Source organism: Grampus griseus (assembly GCF_964374135.1).
Source record: "Grampus griseus genome assembly, chromosome: 15".
In the NCBI taxonomy this organism is placed as follows: Eukaryota; Metazoa; Chordata; class Mammalia; order Artiodactyla; family Delphinidae; genus Grampus; species Grampus griseus.
The window spans coordinates 45,270,438-45,292,695 of NC_139009.1; the positions used below are offsets into that span (position 1 = coordinate 45,270,438).

A 22,258-nucleotide genomic window follows, 5' to 3' on the forward strand; every position below is an offset into this window, starting at 1 on the left:
GGGTAAAGCAAGGGAGTAAGAAATGGTGGGTCACAGGGCAAGTGGTGAGCAGGGGCTCAGAGTGGGCCAAGCCAGCATTAAGTACCCAGGGTGCAGCATCCGTGCTCTAGGGTGGGTCACTTTTAAAACCCATCCCGGGGACTTGGCTGATGTTGGAGTCCAGGGCAGATTTGCTTTGGAACAGGTAGGGTCCCAGCTTTCAGAGAAGTTTTAGTCTATTGTGGTAGTAAGTGGTGTCTCTGAGGAAAGAGCTCCCGGGGGAATCCATGGAGCCTTCATAGGAGTGACCTTTGAGATGGATCTTGAAAGGTGAGTAGAAGTTCACTAGATGGCGACATCTGAGACGAGCGTCCCAGGCTCTGAAGGATCAGGGTGTGCCACTACGTGGAGGTGGGAAGAAGAATGGAGGATTAAGAAACAGTAATGCTGAGTGGCTGAGGGCGGGAAGGGCAGGGAATGCAGAAAGGCCAAGACAGCAAATAAAGGAATTGTTACCTCAAGCTAGGAAGTTTAACCCTGAACTTTATCCTGTAGGCATTAGGTAACTCTGAGAGATTAGAGTGAGGCATTCCCTACCATCCTGGGGAGGGTGAGTGAGGCTGGAGTTAGAAAGCAACTAAAATAAACCAGGAGAAAGAGATGATGAGGGCCTTGACCAAAAAGGGGTTATTTCAGAGATGCCAGAATATTTTATTTCACATATTTCTTGAAGTAGTGGCCGGAGACTGATCCTTCTGCCAGGCAGGGATTTACTTGTAGCTGTACTTGCTGCACCAGAATTTGGACTTAAGTGTTACAACCCGCAGGCGTTTTACACAGTGCAATAGATGGGAAGAAGGCATGCATATCATTTATTGTGAGAGGTGCAAGTCCCAAGAAGGGCAAAGGGAAATCAGGTAAGTTCCTCTCACTTTTACGTCAGGACCATCCAGATACAGCGCTGAGGGCTTAGGCTGGCATGTATGATCAAGCAGGACACTGGCCTGGGAGACATCTAGGAACCAGTGACGTCCAGGGGGTGAATGGAAGCAGCTGCTTCTCACCCACCTTCTTTGATATTCTATGCTTTATCGTTTTTTTTGAAAAGCAAGGATTTAAAAAAAAAAAAAAGCAAGGATTTCACCCTGTTTGTTCTCTGGCTAAATCCCTAGATATGCCCCTTTGTGAGAAAGCTTTAGAACAGTGAGGGTCATCTTTATGCATATGTAGAATAGAGTGTGGTGAGTTTTATTTAGAACCCAACACACACACACACACACACACACAAAACACCTGACATAATACGTGAATCCCACCACTATGTTCACCATTAGGGGGTTAAAACCAATTATTATTTACATTTTATGGAGTGAAGGACCAAGAGAAATTGGGGCATAGGAAGAATATGTTTTGATTGGGAAGATTTCTTTAAAATTATTTTTGATTGTGGTAAAGTACACCTAGCATAAAAATTTACTATCTTAACCATTTTGAGTATAGAGTTCAGTGGCATTAAATACATCCACATTATTGTGCAACCACCATCCCCATCCATCTCTAGAACTCTTTTCATCTTATAAAATTGGAGCCCTATACCCATTAAATAGTAATTCCCCCTTCTCCATCCCCCAGACCCTGACAAGCACCATTCCACTTCATGTCTCTATGAATTTGACTATTCTAGGTACTTTATATAAGTAGAATCATACAGTATCTGTCTTTTTGTAACTGGCTTATTTCATTTAGCATAATGTCCTGAAGGTTCATCCATGTTGTAACGTGTCAGAATTACTTTCCTTTTTAAGGCTGAATACTATTCCATTGTGTGTATATACCACATTTTTTTTTTTGTTTCTGCTTTATAACACAGTGAATCAGTTATACATATACATATGTTCCCATATCTCTTCCCTCTTGCGTCTCCCTCCCTCCCACCCTCCCGATCCCACCCCTCCAGGCGGTCACAAAGCACCGAGCTGATCTCCCTGTGCTATGCGGCTGCTTCCCACAAGCTATCTACCTTACATTTGGTAGTGTATATATTTCGCTTTGTCACAGCGTACCCTTCCCCCTCCCCATATCCTCAAGTCCATTCTCTAGTAGGTCTGTGTCTTTATTTCTATCTTACCCCTAGATTCTTCATGATACTTTTTTCTTAAATTCCATATATATGTGTTAGCATACAGTATTTGTCTTTCTCTTTCTGACTTACTTCACTCAGTATGACAGACTCTAGGTCTATCCACCTCATTACAAATAGCTCAATTTCATTTCTTTTTATGGCTGAGTAATATTCCATTGTATATATGTGCCACATCTTCTTTATCCATTTATCCGATGATGGACACTTAGGTTGCTTCCATCCCCAGGCTATTGTAAATAGAGCTGCAGTGAACATTGTGGTACATGACTCTTTGAATTATGGTTTTCTCAGGGTATATGCCCAGTAGTGGGACTGCTGGGTCATATGGTAGTTCTATTTGTAGTTTTTTAAGGAACCTCCATACTGTTCTCCATAGTGGCTGTACCAATTCACATTCCCACCAGCAGTGCAAGAGTGTTCCCTTTTCTCCACACCCTCTCCAGCATTTATTGTTTCTAGATTTTTTGATGATGGCCATTCTGACTGGTGTGAGATGATATCTTATTGTAGTTTTGATTTGCATTTCTCTAATGATTAATGATGTTGAGCATTCTTTCATGTGTTTGTTGGCAGTCTGTATGTCTTCTTTGGAGAAATGTCTATTTAGGTCTTCTGCCCATTTTTGGATTGGGTTGTTTGTTTTTTTGTTATTGAGCTGCATAAGCTGCTTGTAAATTTTGGAGATTAATCCTTTGTCAGTTTCTTCATTTGCAAATATTTTCTCCCATTCTGAGGGTTGTCTTTTGGTCTTGTTTATGGTTTCCTTTGCTGTGCAAAAGCTTTGAAGTTTCTTTAGGTCCCATTTGTTTATTTTTGTTTTTATTTCCATTTCTCTAGGAGGAGGGTCAAAAAGGATCTTGCTGTGATTTATGTCATAGAGTGTTCTGCCTATATTTTCCTCTAAGAGTTTCATAGTTCCTGGCCTTGCATTTAGGTCTTTAATCCATTTTGAGCTTATTTTTGTGTATGGTGTTACGGAGTGATCTAATCTCATACTTTTACATGTACCTGTCCAGTTTTCCCAGCACCACTTATTGAAGAGGCTGTCCTTTCTCCACTGTACATTCCTGCCTCCTTTATCGAAGATAAGGTGACCATATGTGCATGGATTTATTTCTACGCTTTCTATCCTGTTCCATTGATCCATCTTTCTGTTTTTGTGCCAGTACCCTACTGTCTTGATTACTCTAGCTTTGTAGTATAGTCTGAAGTCAGGGAGCCTGATTCCTCCAGCTCTGTTTTTCGTTCTCAAGATTGCTTTGGTTATTCGGGTTCTTTTGTGTTTCCATACAAATTGTGAAATTTTTTGTTCTAGTTCTGTGAAAAATGCCATTGGTAGTTTGATAGGGATTGCCTTGAATCTGTATATTCCTTTGGGTAGTATAGTCATTTTCACAATGTTGATTCTTCCAGTCCAAGAACATGGTATATCTCTCCATCTATTTGTATCATCTTTAATTTCTTTCATCAGTGTCTTATAATTTTCTGCATACAGGTCTTTTGTCTCCTTAGGTAGGTTTATTCCTAGATATTTTATTCTTTTTGTTGCAATGGTAAATGGGAATGTTTTCTTGATTTCACTTGCAGATTTTTCATCATTAGTGTATAGGAATGCAAGAGATTTCTGTGCATTAATTTTGTATCCTGCTACTTTACCAAATTCATTGATTAGATCTAGTAGTTTTCTGGTAGCATCTTTAGGGTTCTCTATGTATAGTATTATGTCATCTGCAAACAGTGACAGCTTTACTTCTTCTTTTCTGATTTGGATTCCTTTTATTTCCTTTTCTTCTCTGATTGCTGTGGCTAAAACTTCCAAAACTATGTTGAATAAGAGTGGTGAGAGTGGGCAACCTTGTCTTGTTCCTGATCTTAGTGGAAATGCTTTCAGTTTTTCACCATTGAGGATGATGTTGGCTGTGGGTTTGTCATATGTGGCCTTTATTATGTTGAGGAAAGTTCCCTCTATGCCTAGTTTCTGCAGGGTTTTTATCATAAATGGGTGTTGAATTTTGTCAAAAGCTTTCTCTGCATCTATTGAGATGATCATATGGTTTTTCTCCTTCAATTTGTTAATATGGTGTATCACATTGATTGATTTACGTATATTGAAGAATCCCTGCATTCCTGTAATAAACCCCACTTGATCATGGTATATGATCCTTTTAATGTGCTGTCGGATTCTGTTTGCTAGTATTTTGTTGAGGATTTTTGCATCTATGATCATCAGTGATACTGGCGTGTAGTTTTCTTTCTTTGTGACATCCTTGTCTGGTTTTGGTATCAGGGTGATGGTGGCCTTGTAGAATGAGTTTGGGAGTGTTCCTCCCTCTGCTATATTTTGGAAGAGTTTGAGAAGGATAGGTGTTAGCTCTTCTCTAAATGTTTGATAGAATTCGCCTGTGAAGCCATCTGGTCCTAGGCTTTTGTTTGTTGGAAGATGTTTAATCACAGTTTCAATTTCAGTACTTGTGATTGGTCTGTTCATATTTTCTATTTCTTCCTGATTCAGTCTTGGCAGGTTGTGCATTTCTAAGAATTTGTCCATTTCTTCCAGTTGTCCATTTTATTGGCATATAGTTGCTTGTGGTAATCTCTCATGATCTTTTGTATTTCTTCAGTGTCAGTTGTTTCTTCTCCTTTTTCATTTCTAATTCTATTGATTTGAGTCTTCTTCCTTTTTTTCTTGATGCGTCTGGCTAATGGTTTATCAATTTTGTTTATCTTCTCAAAGAACCAGCTTTTAGTTTTATTGACCTTTGCTATCGTTTCCTTCATTGCTTTTTCATTTATTTCTGATTTGATTTTTATGATTTCTTTCCTTCTGCTAACTTTGGGGTTGTTTTGTTCCTCTTTCTCTAATTGCTTTAGGTGCAAGTTTAGGTTGTTTATTCGAGATGTTTCCTGTTTCTTAAGGTAGGCTTGTATTGCTATAAACTTCCCTCTTAGAACTGCTTTTGCTGCATCTCATAGGTTTTGGGTCGTGGTGTCTCCATTGTCATTTGTTTCTAGGTATTTTTTTATTTCCTCTTTGATTTCTTCAGTGATCACTTCATTATTAAGTAATGTATTGTTTAGCCTCCATGTGTTTGTACTTTTTACAGATCTTTTCCTGTAATTGATATCTAGTCTCATAGCGTTGTGGTCGGAAAAGATACTTGATGCAATTTCAATTTTCTTAAATTTACCAAGGCTTTATTTGTGACCCAAGATATGATCGATCCTGGAGAATGTTCCATGAGCACTTGAGAAAAATGTGTATTCTGTTGTTTTTGGATGGAATGTCCTATAAATATCAATTAAGTCCATCTTGTTTAATGTATCATTTAAAGCTTGTGTTTCCTTATTTATTTTCATTTTGGATGATCTGTCCATTGGTGAAAGTGGGGTGTTAACGTCCCCTACTATGAATGTGTTACTGTTGATTTCCCCTTTTTATGGCTGTTAGTATTTGCCTTATGTATTGAGGTGCTCCTATGTTGGGTGCATAAATATTTACAATTGTTATATCTTCTTCTTGGATCGATCCCTTGATCATTATGTAGTGTCCTTCTTTGTCTCTTCTAATAGTCTTTATTTTAAAGTCTATTTTGTCTGATATGAGAATTGCTACTCCAGCTTTCTTTTGGTTTCCATTTGCATGGAATATCTTTTTCCATCCCCTTACTTTCAGTCTGTATGTGTCTCTAGGTGTGAAGTGGGTTTCTTGTAGACAGCATATATATGGGTCTTGTTTTTGTATCCATTCAGCCAGTCTGTGTCTTTTGGTGGGAGCATTTAGTCCATTTACATTTAAGGTAATTATCGATATGTATGTTCCTATTCCCATTTTCTTAATTGTTTGGGTTCCTTATTGTAGGTCTTTTCCTTCTCTTGTGTTTCCTGCCTAGAGAAGTTCCTTTAGCATTTGTTGTAAAGATGGTTTGGTGGTGCTGAACTCTCTCAGCTTTTGTTTGTCTGTAAAGGTTTTAATTTCTCCATCAAATCTGAATGAGATCCTTGCTGGGTAGAGTAATCTTGGTTGCAGGTTTTTCTCCTTCATCAATTTCAATATGTCCTGCCACTCCCTTCTGGCTTGCAGAGTTTCTGCTGAAAGATCAGCTGTTAACCTTAATGGGATTCCCTTGTGTGTTATTTGTTTTTTTTCCCTTGCTGCTTTTAATATGTTTTCTTTGTATTTAATTTTTGACAGTTTGCTTAATATGTGTATTGGCATGTTTCTCCTTGGATTTATCCTGTATGGGACTCTCTGTGCTTCCTGGACTTGATTAACTATTTCCTTTCCCATATTAGGGATGTTTTCAACTATAATCTCTTCAAATATTTTCTCAGTCCCTTTCTTTTTCTCTTCTTCTTCTGGAACCCCTATAATTCGAATGTTGGTGCGTTTAATGTTGTCCCAGAGGTCTCTGAGACTGTCCTCAGTTCTTTTCATTCTTTTTTCTTTATTCTGCTCTGTGGTAGTTATTTGCACTATTTTATCTTCCAGGTCACTTATCCATTCTTCTACCTCAGTTATTCTGCTATTGATCCCATCTAGAGTATTTTTAATTTCATTTTTTGTGTTGTTCATTGTTGTTTGTTTCATCTTTAGTTCTTCTAAGTCCTTTTTAAATGTATCTTGCATTTTGTCTGTTCTATTTCCCAGATTTTGGATCATCTTTACTATCATTATTCTGAATTCTTTTCCTGGTAGACTGCCTATTTCCACATTTTGTTTATCCATTCATCCATCAGTGGTTACTTGGGTTGCCTACAACTTTTGGCTATTGTGAATAATGCTGCTATGAACAGGGTGTACAGTTCTTTTGAGTATATGTTCAGAAGTCAAATTTCTGGAAAAAATGATAATTCCACTTTTAATTTTTTGAGGAACCACCATACTGTCTTCCCCAGCAGATGCACCATTTTACACTCCCACCAACAGTGCACAAGGGTTTCAACTTCTCTGCATCTTCACCAACACTTGTTATTTTCTCTTTTGTTTTGTTTTTGATAGATAGTAGCTATCCTAAATGGCGATGAGATGGGACATTGCAGTTGTATTTACATTTGAGGAAGGTTATTTTTTTTTATTCTTTAAATGTGTTGTAGGCCCTCTGTCAGATGTAGGGATATAAAGAGGAATTAACTCCGGATGGGAAGAATAAGCCCTTGGTGGGGATCGGTGGGCTGCCACCATAGAGGGGCCTGGGCGGAGGTCGGTTTTAAGGTCCTCAGTGTGGAGCCATCACTTTGCTGGGAGAGAGGCAAACCTCACTATTTCCATAGTTCTGCCCAAAGCCAGAGTCTGTGGTCCAACTAGCACATAGGGCGATGGGAAAGACAGAGTAAGGAGGCCAGGGTCTTTAAAAAGCCACTTTGCCTCTCATCCGAAGTGGCCCCTTCAGTTAGTTAAGAGGATCAGACCAAATGGTTTCTGTGGCCTGAGAGGAGAACAGAATATTTTTGATTTTTAGGGAGGAGTTATGCCATCTGGAGAATAAGAGCAAGTGTACCCGTGAATCTTCCCTGGTTTAACTCCAATTTTGTTGCCACGAGACGTGTGTCATATTGATATTCTTCTGCTCCTGATCTCCCAGTTCCTAAAATGCCTACCCTCCAGCACGTGCCAGGCTGCCTCAAGATCAGCCTAGCTTTTCACAGCAGGGCCTCGAGGGCCTACAGAGGGAAGAGAGCAGAACTTAGATGCAGGGATCTGTTTCATTCCTTTGATCTTGTCAAAAATAGTGAACACATTTGCCGGAGCCAGCTGGCTCGTCAGGGGTGGGGAATGGCACAGCCGCCAGCCTCCGCAGCCTTCCGTGTCCATGGCAACCTCAGGTCCCAGGAAAACTGAAAAGCTCATCGGGCTTGTGCAGGAACAGCAGCTACCCCTGAATAAAAGCTCCTGCACAGAATGCCTGAGAAAGAAAAAATATAAATGGAAAGAGAGGAAACATGGAAGGGTATTTTCTCGCTGCTGTTAGTTCGTTTCCAGAAATATCAGGACTGTAAGATCTTTTACCAACTAACAGTTTGAGCCATGATAGAACATCTCATTCCCATTTTCACTGCAAATGCCCTGATGTGTTTGGTTTATTTAGTACCAATTTTGGAATTGTTCTAACTTGTAAATTCTATAGCAACCGGGGTGACATGTATGAATCACTCTGGATTATAAAGCTCTAGGCACCTGCAATATGTGTGATTTACTGTACCTGCTTAGTGATGGGGACAGCTATCTCAATGCTCTTATTCTGTGTGAATAGACATTTCTTGTTAATAAAAATGTGAGGATTCTAAAAGAATAGGGTTACTGTTATTCAGGGGCAAATTATACTTTTTGCTCTTTGCTTCTGCTCCTGTCTTCAGAATATTTCCATGGTTATATATTACAGAGCAGCAGGCAGTGGAAAAAAAGGAGTGGTGACCTAAATCGTTCCTCTGTGCTTCAAAAAAAAAAAATACAGTTTAATAACAGTAGTAAAGAAAATTTTGGGAGGGGGAAACACACCCATAATTCTACCTTCCTAACACAAGAATAATTGATTTTTTAAAAATTTCTTCATATCCCTGATTTCAGAAACCCACTCAAGCCAGCTTAAATTTAAAAATAAGAATAAAGAACGACTTCATTGGAAAGATAGGGATATTTCATAGAATCCAAGAGCAGGAAGCCACATCTCCCAAGAACTGGCTTTAGGAATGAATCAGAAAATGCCTAGAACCCAGCCAGGGAGCTCCCCTCTCCTGCTCTGAGGCAGCCCATCTCAGTGTCCACTGCTCTCCTGGGTCTGGTGCCTGCTGGTGGCCCCTCTCTCTGCACAGGCCGGCTTTCCCTAATTCATTTGCACAAGACCCACTTTCTGTTGCCCCCAAATGCCACCCCCAGTCCCAAAGGCTACATCTCCTCCCAGCAAGGCACCCACTGATTCAGCCTAAGATTCCAATTTCCCAGGAGAGAGAATTTGACTCTCTAGCCTGGTCTCCAGCCTGGTCGCTCCTGGGTCAACGTCCACCTCCAGAGTGCAGACAAGACCGCAGGGGCCCAGCCCACGGTGCAGGGCAGTTCTCAGGGAAGGGCGTGGGCTTGGTAGGTACCCACAGGTGTCTGTGGAGCTGCAAAGCATTTCTGGTGCTTGCAGAAGTGGTTTTGTAAACATTCTGCATTTTGTAAACATTTCTGCAGTCAGAAAATACTTCCCTGAGCTATTTTTATAGTTTTTGGGTTGTTTTTAAAGTAAAGCATGATCTTTGAAACTGGTGTAAAGTGAGTTGTTAGGATTATCCGAGAGCTACAGTCCTTTGAGTTCTCTTAGTATTGATCTCATGGCCAAAAATATCTAAAATTATCTATATCCAAAGAATGTTTTCATTGAATCTTTTAATCCTTTTCCCACATCCTTTGTTATTTGCAGTCACTCTTGAGAATTCTAAAAGTATACTTTGCAGATATATCTAGTTCATTGGAAAAATATTGATTACTCATTTTCATATAATGCTAAATAGCCAAAGCTCATTTAACTCCCTTTTTTCTTTTCTGATTTGTGTATGTTGAGCCATAAAGTCCGGAAGACGGGCCCATTTCAGAGAAAACGTTTTCAAATTTACTTGCTCCTCACAGCCAAGGCAAACCCCCTAATCACTATTTTATAACTCAGCAAACTGGAAATGATCCAGGTTTCATTTAGGAAATGAGAGAAACTTGTTTTTAATTAGTCATTTAGAAACAGACCTGCAACTCCTGAAGTTTAGCCAAACTAGATTTCAGACCTAGGTGGTACCCACTTAAACTTTAAAGAACATGATGTAACACGGAGTTCTTACTTTGCTATTATTTTTTCCACGAAGGACATTTCAAGGCTACTAGATATAAATAGTTATGCAAGAAAGAGAGAGAGTAGGAAACGTTAGTGTGCATATGTACACTGAATTATTTGCAGATGAAATGTTAGGATATCTGACGTTTTCTTCAAAGTAATCTGGGGTGAGGGAATGAGGAGGTTCCTGCAGCAGGGCCAGCCATGTGCGAATAACCAGGGCCAGCCATGTGCTAATAACCATCGAAGCTGGACATTGGCCCCATAGGGCTTCTTTATACTGTTACTTCCATATATGTTTGAGATTTCCCATCGTTTAAAACACGCTGAAAAAATACTAGAAAGTAGATCTTTTGAGTCATTTAAATTTTCAAGCCATAGAGGATCATTGATATGATAGGAGGAGAATTAAGAAATCTAATGTTTTTCAACATTAATCAAAATGAGTCCAAGATTAAAAATTTACATCAGACCGAAAGACTATTTTTGCTCAACATTTTGTTTTGGGAAAAGTCTCAGATTTCTTTATAAATTTTCAATTAAAAAAGGAAGGGGGAAATGGAATGAGCATTTACAGTTTGTTTTATGTGTCCTTGTCTTCCTGTTTCTAAATGTTAAAGGGCAAATTTAGAATTTATATCCTAGTAAGCACAAACGCTTACGAGGTTCTTGCTTCCAGTGCCATAATTCTTGCCAAAGCAGTTTGCTTTTACTACATTTCTGTGCTAGGAGGCAACAGGGGAAAAGAGCGAAAAAAAAAATTTTGTCAGGCTTTGGAAAAATAGCTACTTTCAATGCAACAGAGGAAAACACAGCAAGCTTGATTCTTCTAGTTTTGAAGGATGTTCAAAGTCAGATTTTATGAGGTTCGTATTTTTAAAAATCATAGCTTTGGAGTTTGTACCTTGCCATGTAATTGTCTTTACATGCACTTCTGGATCATTCAACATATATTTACTCAGTTTATGAGACTTTGATTAAAATGAATCAAAATAGTTGCAATCATGCTCATCACTTTATAACAAAAAGATAAATGCAGAGTTTAATTGTCTTCCTACTTTATTCTATCATAACAGGGAAATTACTGCAAGTTAATTCAGGTGCCAAAGAACAACTCTTTTTTGAAGCTCCAAGAGGCAAACGGCATATAATAAGACCTTCAGAGGTAACAGTCAGACACAAAGCTTTTTTAAAAAGTATTTCATGAAAATTTAGTATGTGCATTTTAACAAAACCTATCAGTTATTATTCACTAATATGAGTTATAGTTTGTGTATCTTTAAGCTTGACCATTTCTTAAATCTGCCTGCTTAGCCTGGTTTCCTACTTTCTGAGGACATATGGATTTACTATACCACAAACGTAGCAATGCATAGTTGGCATTCTGCTTAATTTTTCTCTGCCAGAAGACAATGACTGAGCTAACAATTTGGATGCTACATATTACTTTTCCCATTCTACGTGTCCTGTCATTTTATGCAAAGCTTTTTATGAACGTAAAGTTTTGAAACGTGCTTTCTCAGTGGTTACTGTTTGTAATAGTAAAAGTACCTTCTACAACAAGAGAAATTATTTTTCAAAACAAAACATTCCACAACCTGACCATCCTAATGTAGCAAACTGTTTCCTTTTTCTATATTTTCCTCGTGCTCTTAGCCACATACACCATCTTTTAATTGCTGAAGTCAAAGCCTAGATAAAATTTTTGAATCCATGAACTAACGCCTTCCTAAAAGCTCTTACTAAAGGCTCGCTGCTTTTGTCTTTCAGCCTGCACAGTGCTTCCATGTAGTGAACCCTGATGGCCAAAAAGTCATTGCCTGATTAGCACTAAGGACATCCTTTTAGTCCCAGGAGACAATCTCTCTCATTTTTTCGCTATGTAACCTTCGATGAAAGAAAAGGAAATATTGCTTCCTTAGAGGAAAAAGGGTCAAGGGTACGCCACTGAGGGACAGGCGTCTTCCTCTCTCTAGCTTCAGTTAGCCAGTAATATAAACAATCCCGGTATTCTAATGTACTCCCAGAGACATCTGGACTCATGTCCATTCATAATATTTTCATTGTTTCTAAAGGAAATATATGTGCAGTACATAAGAAACCCAAGTTGTTATGGGTGATGGCATTGTATTAATGGAAACTGTTAATGGATCGATTGATCTCACTCTCCAACTCCAGTTTATTTATCTTTGATCAGTCTTCATTTTAACTTATTTTATATGGGGAAACTTTAATAGCCTTGAGTAAGGGATGTTTTAAGTTATGTCATTCCTTCACTGAACATCTGTGGAGTGTGCCAGGCACTTCATATACCTATAATCCAGTCCTCACAGCAGCCTCGCCTGATACTTATCAGTCTCATTTTACAGACAGGGAGATTAAGGCTCCAGGAAAGTAAAAGGACCTTGGAGCTGTGATCCTAGCCTAGAGGGGTCTGCGTGTGACTTCACAGCCTAGACAGTGCAGCATCATTTTACATCACTTCACCTGTTCTAGTGCCCCAAATAAGTATTCTGCTGATAAAATAAGATGCAATCGGACATTGAGGATGAGGCCAACTTGGGACAGGTGAGCAATTATTATGTTAGAAAAAAATCTACCAAAGGGAAATTTATGTTAAGTCTTCCTGAAGTGCCAGGCTCTGGCTCTGATGAGTTAGTTTGTCCCTCTGCAGTGTACAGTTATTGTTCCAGAGGCTGATCTCTGGTGCTGTTGGTTGGGGAGTCCCTCCAGCTAATGTCTCCTCAGCCTGGCCACCCTGGTATTGGCATTACTAAGAGCTCCAAAGAGGTAGCTCATCATTTTACTTACCAGTATTGTCAGGCTCTTCAATTAAGTATGAAGGATTTTGAAAATCTCCTTTTCAAAGAAGATTTTTTTTTTTTAAGAAACAGTCATGGTGAAACTAACACAAAGTCTACCCAGCAAATTGTTAACTATGCCAAATATTAAAATGTCCAATTTATATTCATCTGATGCAGCATAGTGCAGATAAGCCGGCTCTATACTAGCAGCCCAAGTCTCTGGAGCTCGACTTTCCCTCTGCTTGCCAAGCAGGCTGGGATTTAAGTGACTAACCTCTCTGTGGGCTCCAGTCACCTCCTCTGCAAAATGATGATGATAATGACATACCTGCCTGGGGCAAGGTGCTGTGGAAGACACCCCTGGAGGACTCTTCTGCCCTCTAAAGTCCAGGGTTTTTAACAAGTTTATTTACCCCTTTTGGGTTTTGTCAGTTACAGGGATCATTCTTTTTTTTTTTTCAATTTATTTTATTGAAGTATAATTGATTCCCAATGTTGTGTTCATTTCTGCTGTACAGCAAAGTGACTCAGTTTTATATATATATATATATATATATATATATATATATATATACTTTTTTTATATTCTTTTCCATTATGGTTTATCACAGGATATTGAGTATAGTTATAGGGATCACTCCTAATGCTCCATTTTAAATGTGATTTCTGTAGCTTCCCACAAGTTAGACATGCTTCCCCTGGAGAGCACATTGTCCAGATCTGGCCAAGGGTGTTCTGTCGGGGTGACTGTAGGGTGAGCAATGCCAGCTCACTGCCCATTCCTCCCTATATAATGAGGCCAGGAAAGGTGCCACCCAGAGAGGTGGCATTGGGGATGGACAAGGAAGGTGTCAGAAATGGAATCTCGTATCTGTAAGGGAGTCAGTGGCCAGAAAGCCCGTTTCTAGAACTAGAGGGGAGGTTCCCTGCTTCTTTTCCTGTGACGGTCAGTTGAAGATGTCATAAGGAGTTGGGGAGATTCCACTTGCACCTCAGAAAACTGAGGTAATTGTTGGGGAACCACTTCTCGTCACCTAAGTCTGTGACCCTGCCTCAGGTACCCCAAGTCACTGGGTGAACCGCAGCTTTTTGGTTCCAATTCTGCATGTGTCCAGAAGAAACGCAGAATACTAAATGAGGAGAAATTTGAGTGGCCAAAATATGTATAGCACCTCCCCACGTTGTGACTAAAATCCTGGCTGCATCTTTATCTTGTCATTTCCCTTCTAGGCAGTGGTACCAAGCAGAAAACAACAGAAATGGAGGCGAGGTGCGTTAACATCGTGCACCAGAAAGTAGTTTCCAGATCCAAAGAGAGCAATCTGGCCTTTAATTTTAGCTACAGTTCTCTAATGATTTTTTTATACCCTTTTAAACAGTGCTTTAAAGTGCTTATGTAAAGAAACTGTAACGTTAAGGTATACTAGCAGATCTTGAATGAAAGTAAATGAGATCAAATTCCCCAGGAAAGTCTAATAACAAAGTGTTACTGTTACTGTTTTCTTTTTTTAAAAAGGAAAGAAAATCCTCAATTTTATCAGAATTTAACCTACATGAATTGTAAATCTTCTGTTCGGGAATTTCAGACAAAACAGTGTTAAAGGATAAAATGTATATTCGTGGCAATACAATATGAACAGCTCTTCCAGTTTTTAAGATGGTCTCTCTAGAGCATAAAGAATATTAAGAATCTTATTACTGCAGAATCTTATTACTCTTTCCTCCAAGGAAGCAGTCCTTTAAAAAGTTATGTCCTGTGACTTTTTAAAATAATTTGCTAAATGATCAGCCCCATCGATCAATCTAGCTCAGTGGTTATCAATTGGGATCAATTTGCCCCCTCTCCCAGGGATATTTGACAATGTCTGGGGACAACCTGGGGAGGTGGTGCTACTGGCATCCAGTAGGTAGAGGACAGGGATGCTGCTAAAAAGGACAGCCCCTGACAATGAAGAATTATCCCTCCTAAAATGTCAATTTTTATGCTGAGAAACCCTGATCTAGCTTATGGCATATACAATGATAAATGTCTAGGTAAGAACTAAAAACCTTTGGTATTGTCAGGTGTCCATAATTCCAACATGTTCACTTTATCTAGGGGAACATATATGGAGGCTGGACTACAGTGTTATTGAGACAATGCATATACCACTTTAAAAATGCAGCTGAGAATTTAGGCACCGCAGCATACAACAAATGCCTGGTGTTGGCAAAGTCATAATTTAGAACTATTCAGCCTTCGTTTGTTTCTTTTAAATAAAACAAAAAGATCTCTAGGTTTTACGAAAATATATTAATTTTCCTTCCTTCTTTTCAAGATTGAGAAGATAGAGTGGGACGCTTGGACCTGTGTTCTGGGGCCCACCTGTGAGGGCATCTGGCCAGTGCACAGTGATGTGACTGATGTGAATGCTGCCAGTCTCACCAAAGACCATTCCCTCTTAGCCACAGGAGATGATTTTGGTTTTGTTAAGCTTTTTTCATATCCTGTCAAGGTAATATTGCATGTTTATTATATATACTTGCTCAGTCTCATTAATAACCCCAAATCTATCTGTTCTATCGAAGTGGATTTTTAAATATTGAAGGAATAAGCAATCAGTAGTGTAATCTACAGTATCATGGTTATTTACGCTGTATAGAAAGCTTTGTGACATTATGTTTACTAGTTTGAGTCAGAGTCTCGTGGAGTAGAATTCCTCCTTGAAAGGCCGTCAGTGGACATCAAATCCAGCATCTCACAAACTGCATAGTAAGATTTTTCTCTACATCTTGGACTGGTGTCTTTACTAGCATACTTCGAGAGATGAAGAACTTACTACCACACAAAGCAGCCCAATTCATTTGTTAATTGCTCCATTGTTAAAATGCTTTGCTCTATATTGAGCTGAATTTTTTCCTTCAGCCAAAGTTCTGCCTTCTGAATCATTGTTGAATGAGTCCAGTCTTCTGACAGCCTTTTCTCCAGTCTAAACGTCTCCAATTCCTTCAGCCACTTCCCAAGTGACATGGTGTCTAGCTCCCTCCTCCCTCTAAGCATAATCCATTTTATCAAGTCCATTGACAAATTTTTTCTGTTTCTTCTTCTTTCAGTTTTATTGAGATATAATTGACATATAACACTGTGTAAGTTTAAGGTTACAGCATAATGATTCGTCGTATACACCTCATGAAATGATTATCACGAAAAGTTTAGTGAACGTCTATCATCTAATACAGATACAAAACAACAGAAAAAGAAGAAAAAATTTTTTTCCTTGTGATGAGAACTCTTAGGATTTACTTTCTTAACGACTTTCATTATATCATACAGCAGAGTTAGCTGTAGTCATCATGTTGTACATTATGTCCCTAGTACTTATTTATCTTATAACTGGAAGTCTGTACCTATTGACTGCCTTCGTCCAATCCTCACACACACACACCCTCACCTCTGGTAACTACAAATGTGATCTCTTTTTCCATGAGTTTGTATATTTGCTTGTTTGTTTGTTTTGAAGTATAATTGACCTAAAACACTGTGTTTGTTCAGATATTACATTATTATTGACTGTATTCCCCACTCTGTACGTTTCATCCCCCTGACTCATTTATTTTGTAACTGGATGTTTGTGACTCTTCATCTCCCTTGCCCATTTCAATTCCATTTTAAACTGTCTCATCTAAAACCAGATTCAGGTCCATCCAGGTTGCTGCAAATGGCAGTATTTCATTCTTCTTAATGGCTGAATAATATTCCGTTGTATACATGTGCCACATCTTCTTTACCCATTCATCTGTCAGTGGACATTTAGGTTGCTTCCATGTCCTGGCTATTGTAAACAGCACTGCAATGAATATTGGGGTGCATGTATCCTTTCAAACCATGTTTTTCTCTGGATATATGCCCAGGAGTAGGATTGCTAGATCATATGGTAGCTCTATTTTTAATTTCTTAAGGAACCTCCATAGTGGCTGTACACCTGAAAGTAGCACAACGTAGTTAATCAACTATACTCCAATATAAAATAAAAATAAAAAAAATAAAACCAAATTTGGTGATTCAGATGCAATCTGACCATCTCAGGGTACAGTAGGACTCATCTTCTTGTTTTGATTTTATTTTTGCATTAAAACAAACTTAAGATGGCATCAACTCTTTTGGCTGCCATACCACACAACTGAATCGTAGATGTTATTCCCCCAAATGTTAAGGTTATCCCCTATCTTGGACTTATACAATTGATTTTCTAAAATCTGAGTAAGTACAGAACTTTGTATTTGTACCAAATAAGATATATCTTATTTATTTTTCCTAGTTCCAGCCTGTCAACATCTTTGAAATACCTTTTCAAAATATTTGCTTTCCCTTCCAGCATCCTCTGATTTCACAAGTGTGAGTTCCAAATCATGGAAAGAAAAAGAAAGAACTAAACACCACCACCACCAAGAGCCCCCATTCATTTTGGCATTCTATTCATTAATGTACACATATCAGTAACAGACATTTAAATCTGTCTGACCATGTCCTCATGGAGATCACATTTCTGTCTCTAATCCAGCAAGACATCATTAAAACTTAGATGTCCTGCTGAAAGCCAGATTGTGTTGCTGGTATCCCTAATCTCTCCTAATACACCAACCAATAAAAGATAAGCAGTTAGTTCACAGTGAACCCCTGTTGCTGCCTAGTCATCATTACTTCCTTTTCCAAGTGCTTATCAACCTTGTGTGTAATAATTCACCCTAGAATTTTCCAGGGATTGCATCAATTCATGAATCAGTATTTGCCAGAGTCTACTTGTTTTCCCTTTTGGATACAGGAACCTATTTTTTTGGATGCCGCCTCTCCTGGTTTCTAAACTCTCAGCTATTACTGACCTTATTTCTATGGTCACATTTAAACGTGTCTGTACTCAAGGGCAGGAGCTCTCTTTGGCCCTTTCTGGTTTGAAGAGCGTTCCCTTTAATAGAGGACATCATTAAATGCTAAACATGCTTTCTGTTCATATTAAACCATCTGATGTAAGAAGTGTTCCTAACTTTTCTCTCTTTTTCTTCTAGCCCTAAGTACATCCTTTTTTTTTTATTTCCAATAGTTCACTTTATATTTTTAAAATAATTTTTTAACATCTTTATTGAAGTATAATTGCTTTACAATGTTGTGTTAGTTTCTGCTGTATAACAAAGTGAATCAGCTATACATATACATATATCCCCATATCCCCTCCCTCTTGCGTCTCCCCCCCATCCCACCCCTCTAGGTGGTCACAAAGCACCGAGCTGATCTCCCTGTGCTATGCAGCTGCTTCCCACTAGCTATCTATTTTACATTTGGTAGTGTATATATGTCAACGCTACTCTCTCACTTCGTCCCAGCTTACCCTTCCCCCTCCCCATGTCCTCAAGTCCATTCTCTACGTCTGCGTCTTTATTCCTGTCCTGCCCCTAAATTCATCAGAACCACTTTTTTTCTTTTTTTTTAGATTCCATATATATGTGGTAGCATACGGTATTTGTTTTTCTCTTTATGACCTACTTCACTCTGTATGATAGACTCTAGGTCCATCCACCTCACTACAAATAACTCAATTTTGTTTCTTTTTATGGCTGAGTAATATTTCATTGTATATATGTGCCACATCTTTTTCATCCATTCATCTGTCGATGGACACTTAGGTTGCTTCCATGTCCTGGCTATTGTAAATAGAGCTGCAGTGAACATTGTGGTACATGTCTCTTTTTGAATTATGGTTTTCTCAGGGTATATGCCCAGTAGTGGGATTGCTGGGTCATATGGTAATTCTGTTTTTAGTTTTTTAAGGAAACTCCATACTGTTCTCCATAGTGGCTGTATCAATTTACATTCCCACCAACAGTACAAGAGGGTTCCCTTTCTCCCCACCCTCTCCAGCATTTATTGTTCGTAGATTTTTTGATGATGGCCATTCTGACCGGTGTGAGGTGATACCTCATTGTAGTTTTGATTTGCATTTCTCTAATGATTAGTGATGTTGAGCATCCTTTCATGTGTTTGTTGGCAGTCTGTATATCTTCTTTGGGGAAATGTCTATTTAGGTCTGCCCATGTTTGCATTGGGTTGATTGTTTTTTTGATATTGAGCTGTATGCGCTGCTTATATATTTTGGAGATTAATCCTTTGTTAGTTGCTTCATTTGCAAATATTTTCTCCCATTCTGAGTGTTGTCTTTTCATCTTGTTTATGGTTTCCTTTGCTGTGCAAAAGCTTTGAAGTTTCTTTAGGTCCCATTTGTTTATTTTTATTTCCATTTCTCTAGGAGGAGGATCAAAAAGGATCTTGCTGTGATTTATGTCATAGAGTGTTCTGTCTATATTTTCCTCTAAGAGTTGTATAGTGTCTGGCATTACATTTAGGTCTTTAATCCATTCTGAGTTTATTTTTGTGTATGGTGTTAGGAAGTGTTCTAATTTCATTCTTTCACATGTAGCTGTCCAGTTTTCCCAGCACCACTTATTGAAGAGGCTGTCTTTTCTCCATTGTATATTCTTGCCTCCTTTATCAAAGATAAGGTGACCATATGTGCGTGGGTTTACATGTTTAAAATCCTTTTCAGTTGTCTTAGTTTTTGACTTTTGCTTTCTTGAAATGGTACTAAAGTCGTGTGTAGAAGACTTTTGTGTTCATCCCTGGTTTTTTGCTCCAGCTACCACTTCAGCCACTTTGGTTTCTTTAGATGCCTTCCTCTTTCCTTCTTCATTTGTTAGAATCTCATCAGATTATCATTTTGGGTAGCCTTTTCTAACATACACTTATGATTATGTCCAGTGTTCCCTTCATTGTCCATCCCTAATCCCAAAGCCATCTGGTAGCCTTCTCCCAATGATTCATCACTTTACTGTCACCTATCAGCCCTTCCTATTTGATAAGAACTCAGTTCTGTGTAGCAATTCCTCACTATTTCTACATTTTTTGAATCGAGACTGCTAGCAGGACAAGTCAAGAAGTTAGTGATACCCTGGTTTTAGTGGACTCAGGTTTGGGCAGGTGTTTAGATACCTGAAATCCCCACGGTACTACTGCATCTTGCTCCTGAGCTAGATTTAGTGTTGGTCTTGGGAGTTCATCATCCACATCCCCAGCCTGAGCAGGAGGGCTGTCTGTCTATCGCAGTAATTTCAAGCTGTGTTCTTCCGCCTCCCAGAGCTCCAGGAAGGCTCCTCAGGGACAACCCCAGAAAACAAGGTAGGGGCTCTGGGGCCCCACTCCTGCTCCAACCAGAGTCACTCTGTGTTTTTGTATTTTGTACATTGAGCTTCTGTGTAAGATTTTTTCCAAGATTTTGTTATAAAATTTTCAAGCATACAGGTAAGATGAAAGAATGATACAGTGAACTCCCAGAAACCCACCGCTTAGATTCTGTGGCTCATAGTAAATTGTTGACATCAGGATACTTACCCCTAACTGTTTCAACTTACATATCATTACCTAGGGTTCAATATCTTTTTAGTATTTTTTAAGTAAAATTTATGTATAGTTGAGATACACCAATTTTTTTTTTTTTTTTTTTTGGCGGTACGCGGGCCTCTCACTGTTGTGGCCTCTCCCGTTGCGGAGCACAGGCTCCGGACGCGCAGGCTCAGCGGCCATGGCTCATGGGCCCAGCCGCTCCACGGGACGTGGGATCCTCCCGGACTGGGGCACAAACCTGTGTCCCCTGCATCGGCAGGCGGATTCCCAACCACTGCGCCACCAGGGAAGCCCCAAGATGCACCAATTTTAAGGTTCCTTTTGATGAGCCTTGACAAACATATACACCCGTATAATCCAAACACCTCTCAAGATATAGAATATTATCATCACCCCAGGAGGTTTCCTCATGCTAACTTCTGGGTCAATCTCCACCCCCACTCCACCCTCAGATGAAAAAAACGATTCCAATGTTTTTTACCATAGATTAGTTTTCCCTGTTTCAGAACTTCATATAAATGGGATGATCAATTAGGAACCATTTTGTTTCTGGCTTCTTTCACTCAGATAATGTTTCTGAGATTTCTTCATGTTGTGTGTAACAATAATCCTTTCCTTTTTTAGCTGAGTGGAATTCCATTGTGTGGATATAGCAAAGTTTGTTTATCCACACAGCTGTTGGTGAATACAGGCTTTTCCCATGTTTGATTATAATGAAGCTGCTATAAACATTTTTGGGTAAATCTCTATGGACATATATTTTCTTTCTTTTAAATAAATATATAGGAGTGGAATTTCTGGGTTATTGGGAAAAATGTGTGTTTAACTTTTTAAGAAACTGCCAGATCTTTTTCCAAAACGATTGTATCATTTTACATTTTCACCAAAAATGTAAGAGATTTCCAGTTGATAATTCAGTGTTGTCAGACTTGTAAAATTTAGCTGTCCTGAGGAGTAGATAGTGTGATCTTACTGTGTTTGTAACTTACATTTTCCTGATGACTAATCATGCTAAGCACTTTTTCGTTTGCTTATTGGTCATTTGTGAAGTGTTTGTACAAATCTTTTGTCCACTATTTCACATTGGATTGTTTCTCTTTTTATTCTTGAGTTCTACTGTGTAAGATTTGATTGAAGAAAAAATTTCATAATTTAAAAGCATTTGAAAATCACTAACCCATATAAACCACTTTGATAGTATCACTTCTCTCCTTCTTTTTTTTCCATCTGATTTTCCTGGCACTCTTTCCCTCCCAAATTCATGGACCCAGACTGATGAACATTTCTAGCTGTACAGTCACTCCTCCAATGCTCTGTGTGTGTTGGCCACACTTCACCCTCTGTTATGGACTGAATGTTTGCATCCCTGCCAAAGTTCATATGTTGAAGCCCTAACATCCAGTGTGACTGGATATGTAGAGAGGGCATTTACAGAAGTAATTAAGGTAAAATGAGGTCATAAGTGTGGGACCCTGATCCAACAGGATTAGTGTCCTTATAAGAAGAGACACCAATGAGCTCACTCCCTCTCCCCATGCACACTGACACTGAGGAAAGGCTAGATAGGAACTTTCTATGTGCTCAATATAAGGGGTCCACAAGCCAGCGGGAGAGCCCACACCAGAAGCCAAATTGGCTGGCACCTTGATATTAAACTTCCCAGCCTGCAGAACCATGAGAAATAAATAGCTGTTGTTTAAGCCACCCAACATGTGGATTTTTTTTATGGCAGCCCTACCAGACTAAGACAGCATCCCATTGCAGTGTTCTAGCACTGAATACTATGTCACCAAGTCTTGGTGATGCCTATGAGACTGTATTATCATCATGTAGATCTTTGTCCAAAATTCAAGTTCCATTTGTTAGAGTCTAATGTCATGTCTTCTTCTTAACCCTTTTCCTTGTTCTCCTTTCCTATGAGTTACTAGATCTCTCTTCCAGGCATTTTTCAATCCATGACAAACGTAAGTCCCTATATATGCAGTTTTACAGTTTAAAATCTCAGTGTGAGTATTAGTCCCCTGATAATCACATTGTTTCCAGCATCTGTAAGATAGACTCTCCTTTGGGCTTCCCTGGTGGCGCAGTGGTTGAGAGTCTA

At 39.0% G+C, this 22,258-nt stretch overlaps 1 protein-coding gene across 1 annotated transcript in view; it reads left to right on the top strand.

The window, feature by feature from the left end:
• Positions 1–22,258, top strand: part of EML6 (EMAP like 6) — a gene marked incomplete at both ends in the record, with an annotated part of 312,634 nt that overhangs the window by 238,901 nt on the left and 51,475 nt on the right. Inside the window, 2 exons of the mRNA XM_082672746.1 lie at positions 11,001–11,089; positions 15,047–15,223. Of these exons, the coding sequence (XP_082528872.1) occupies positions 11,001–11,089; positions 15,047–15,223 (266 nt within the window). The remainder of the gene's footprint in view (positions 1–11,000; positions 11,090–15,046; positions 15,224–22,258) is intronic.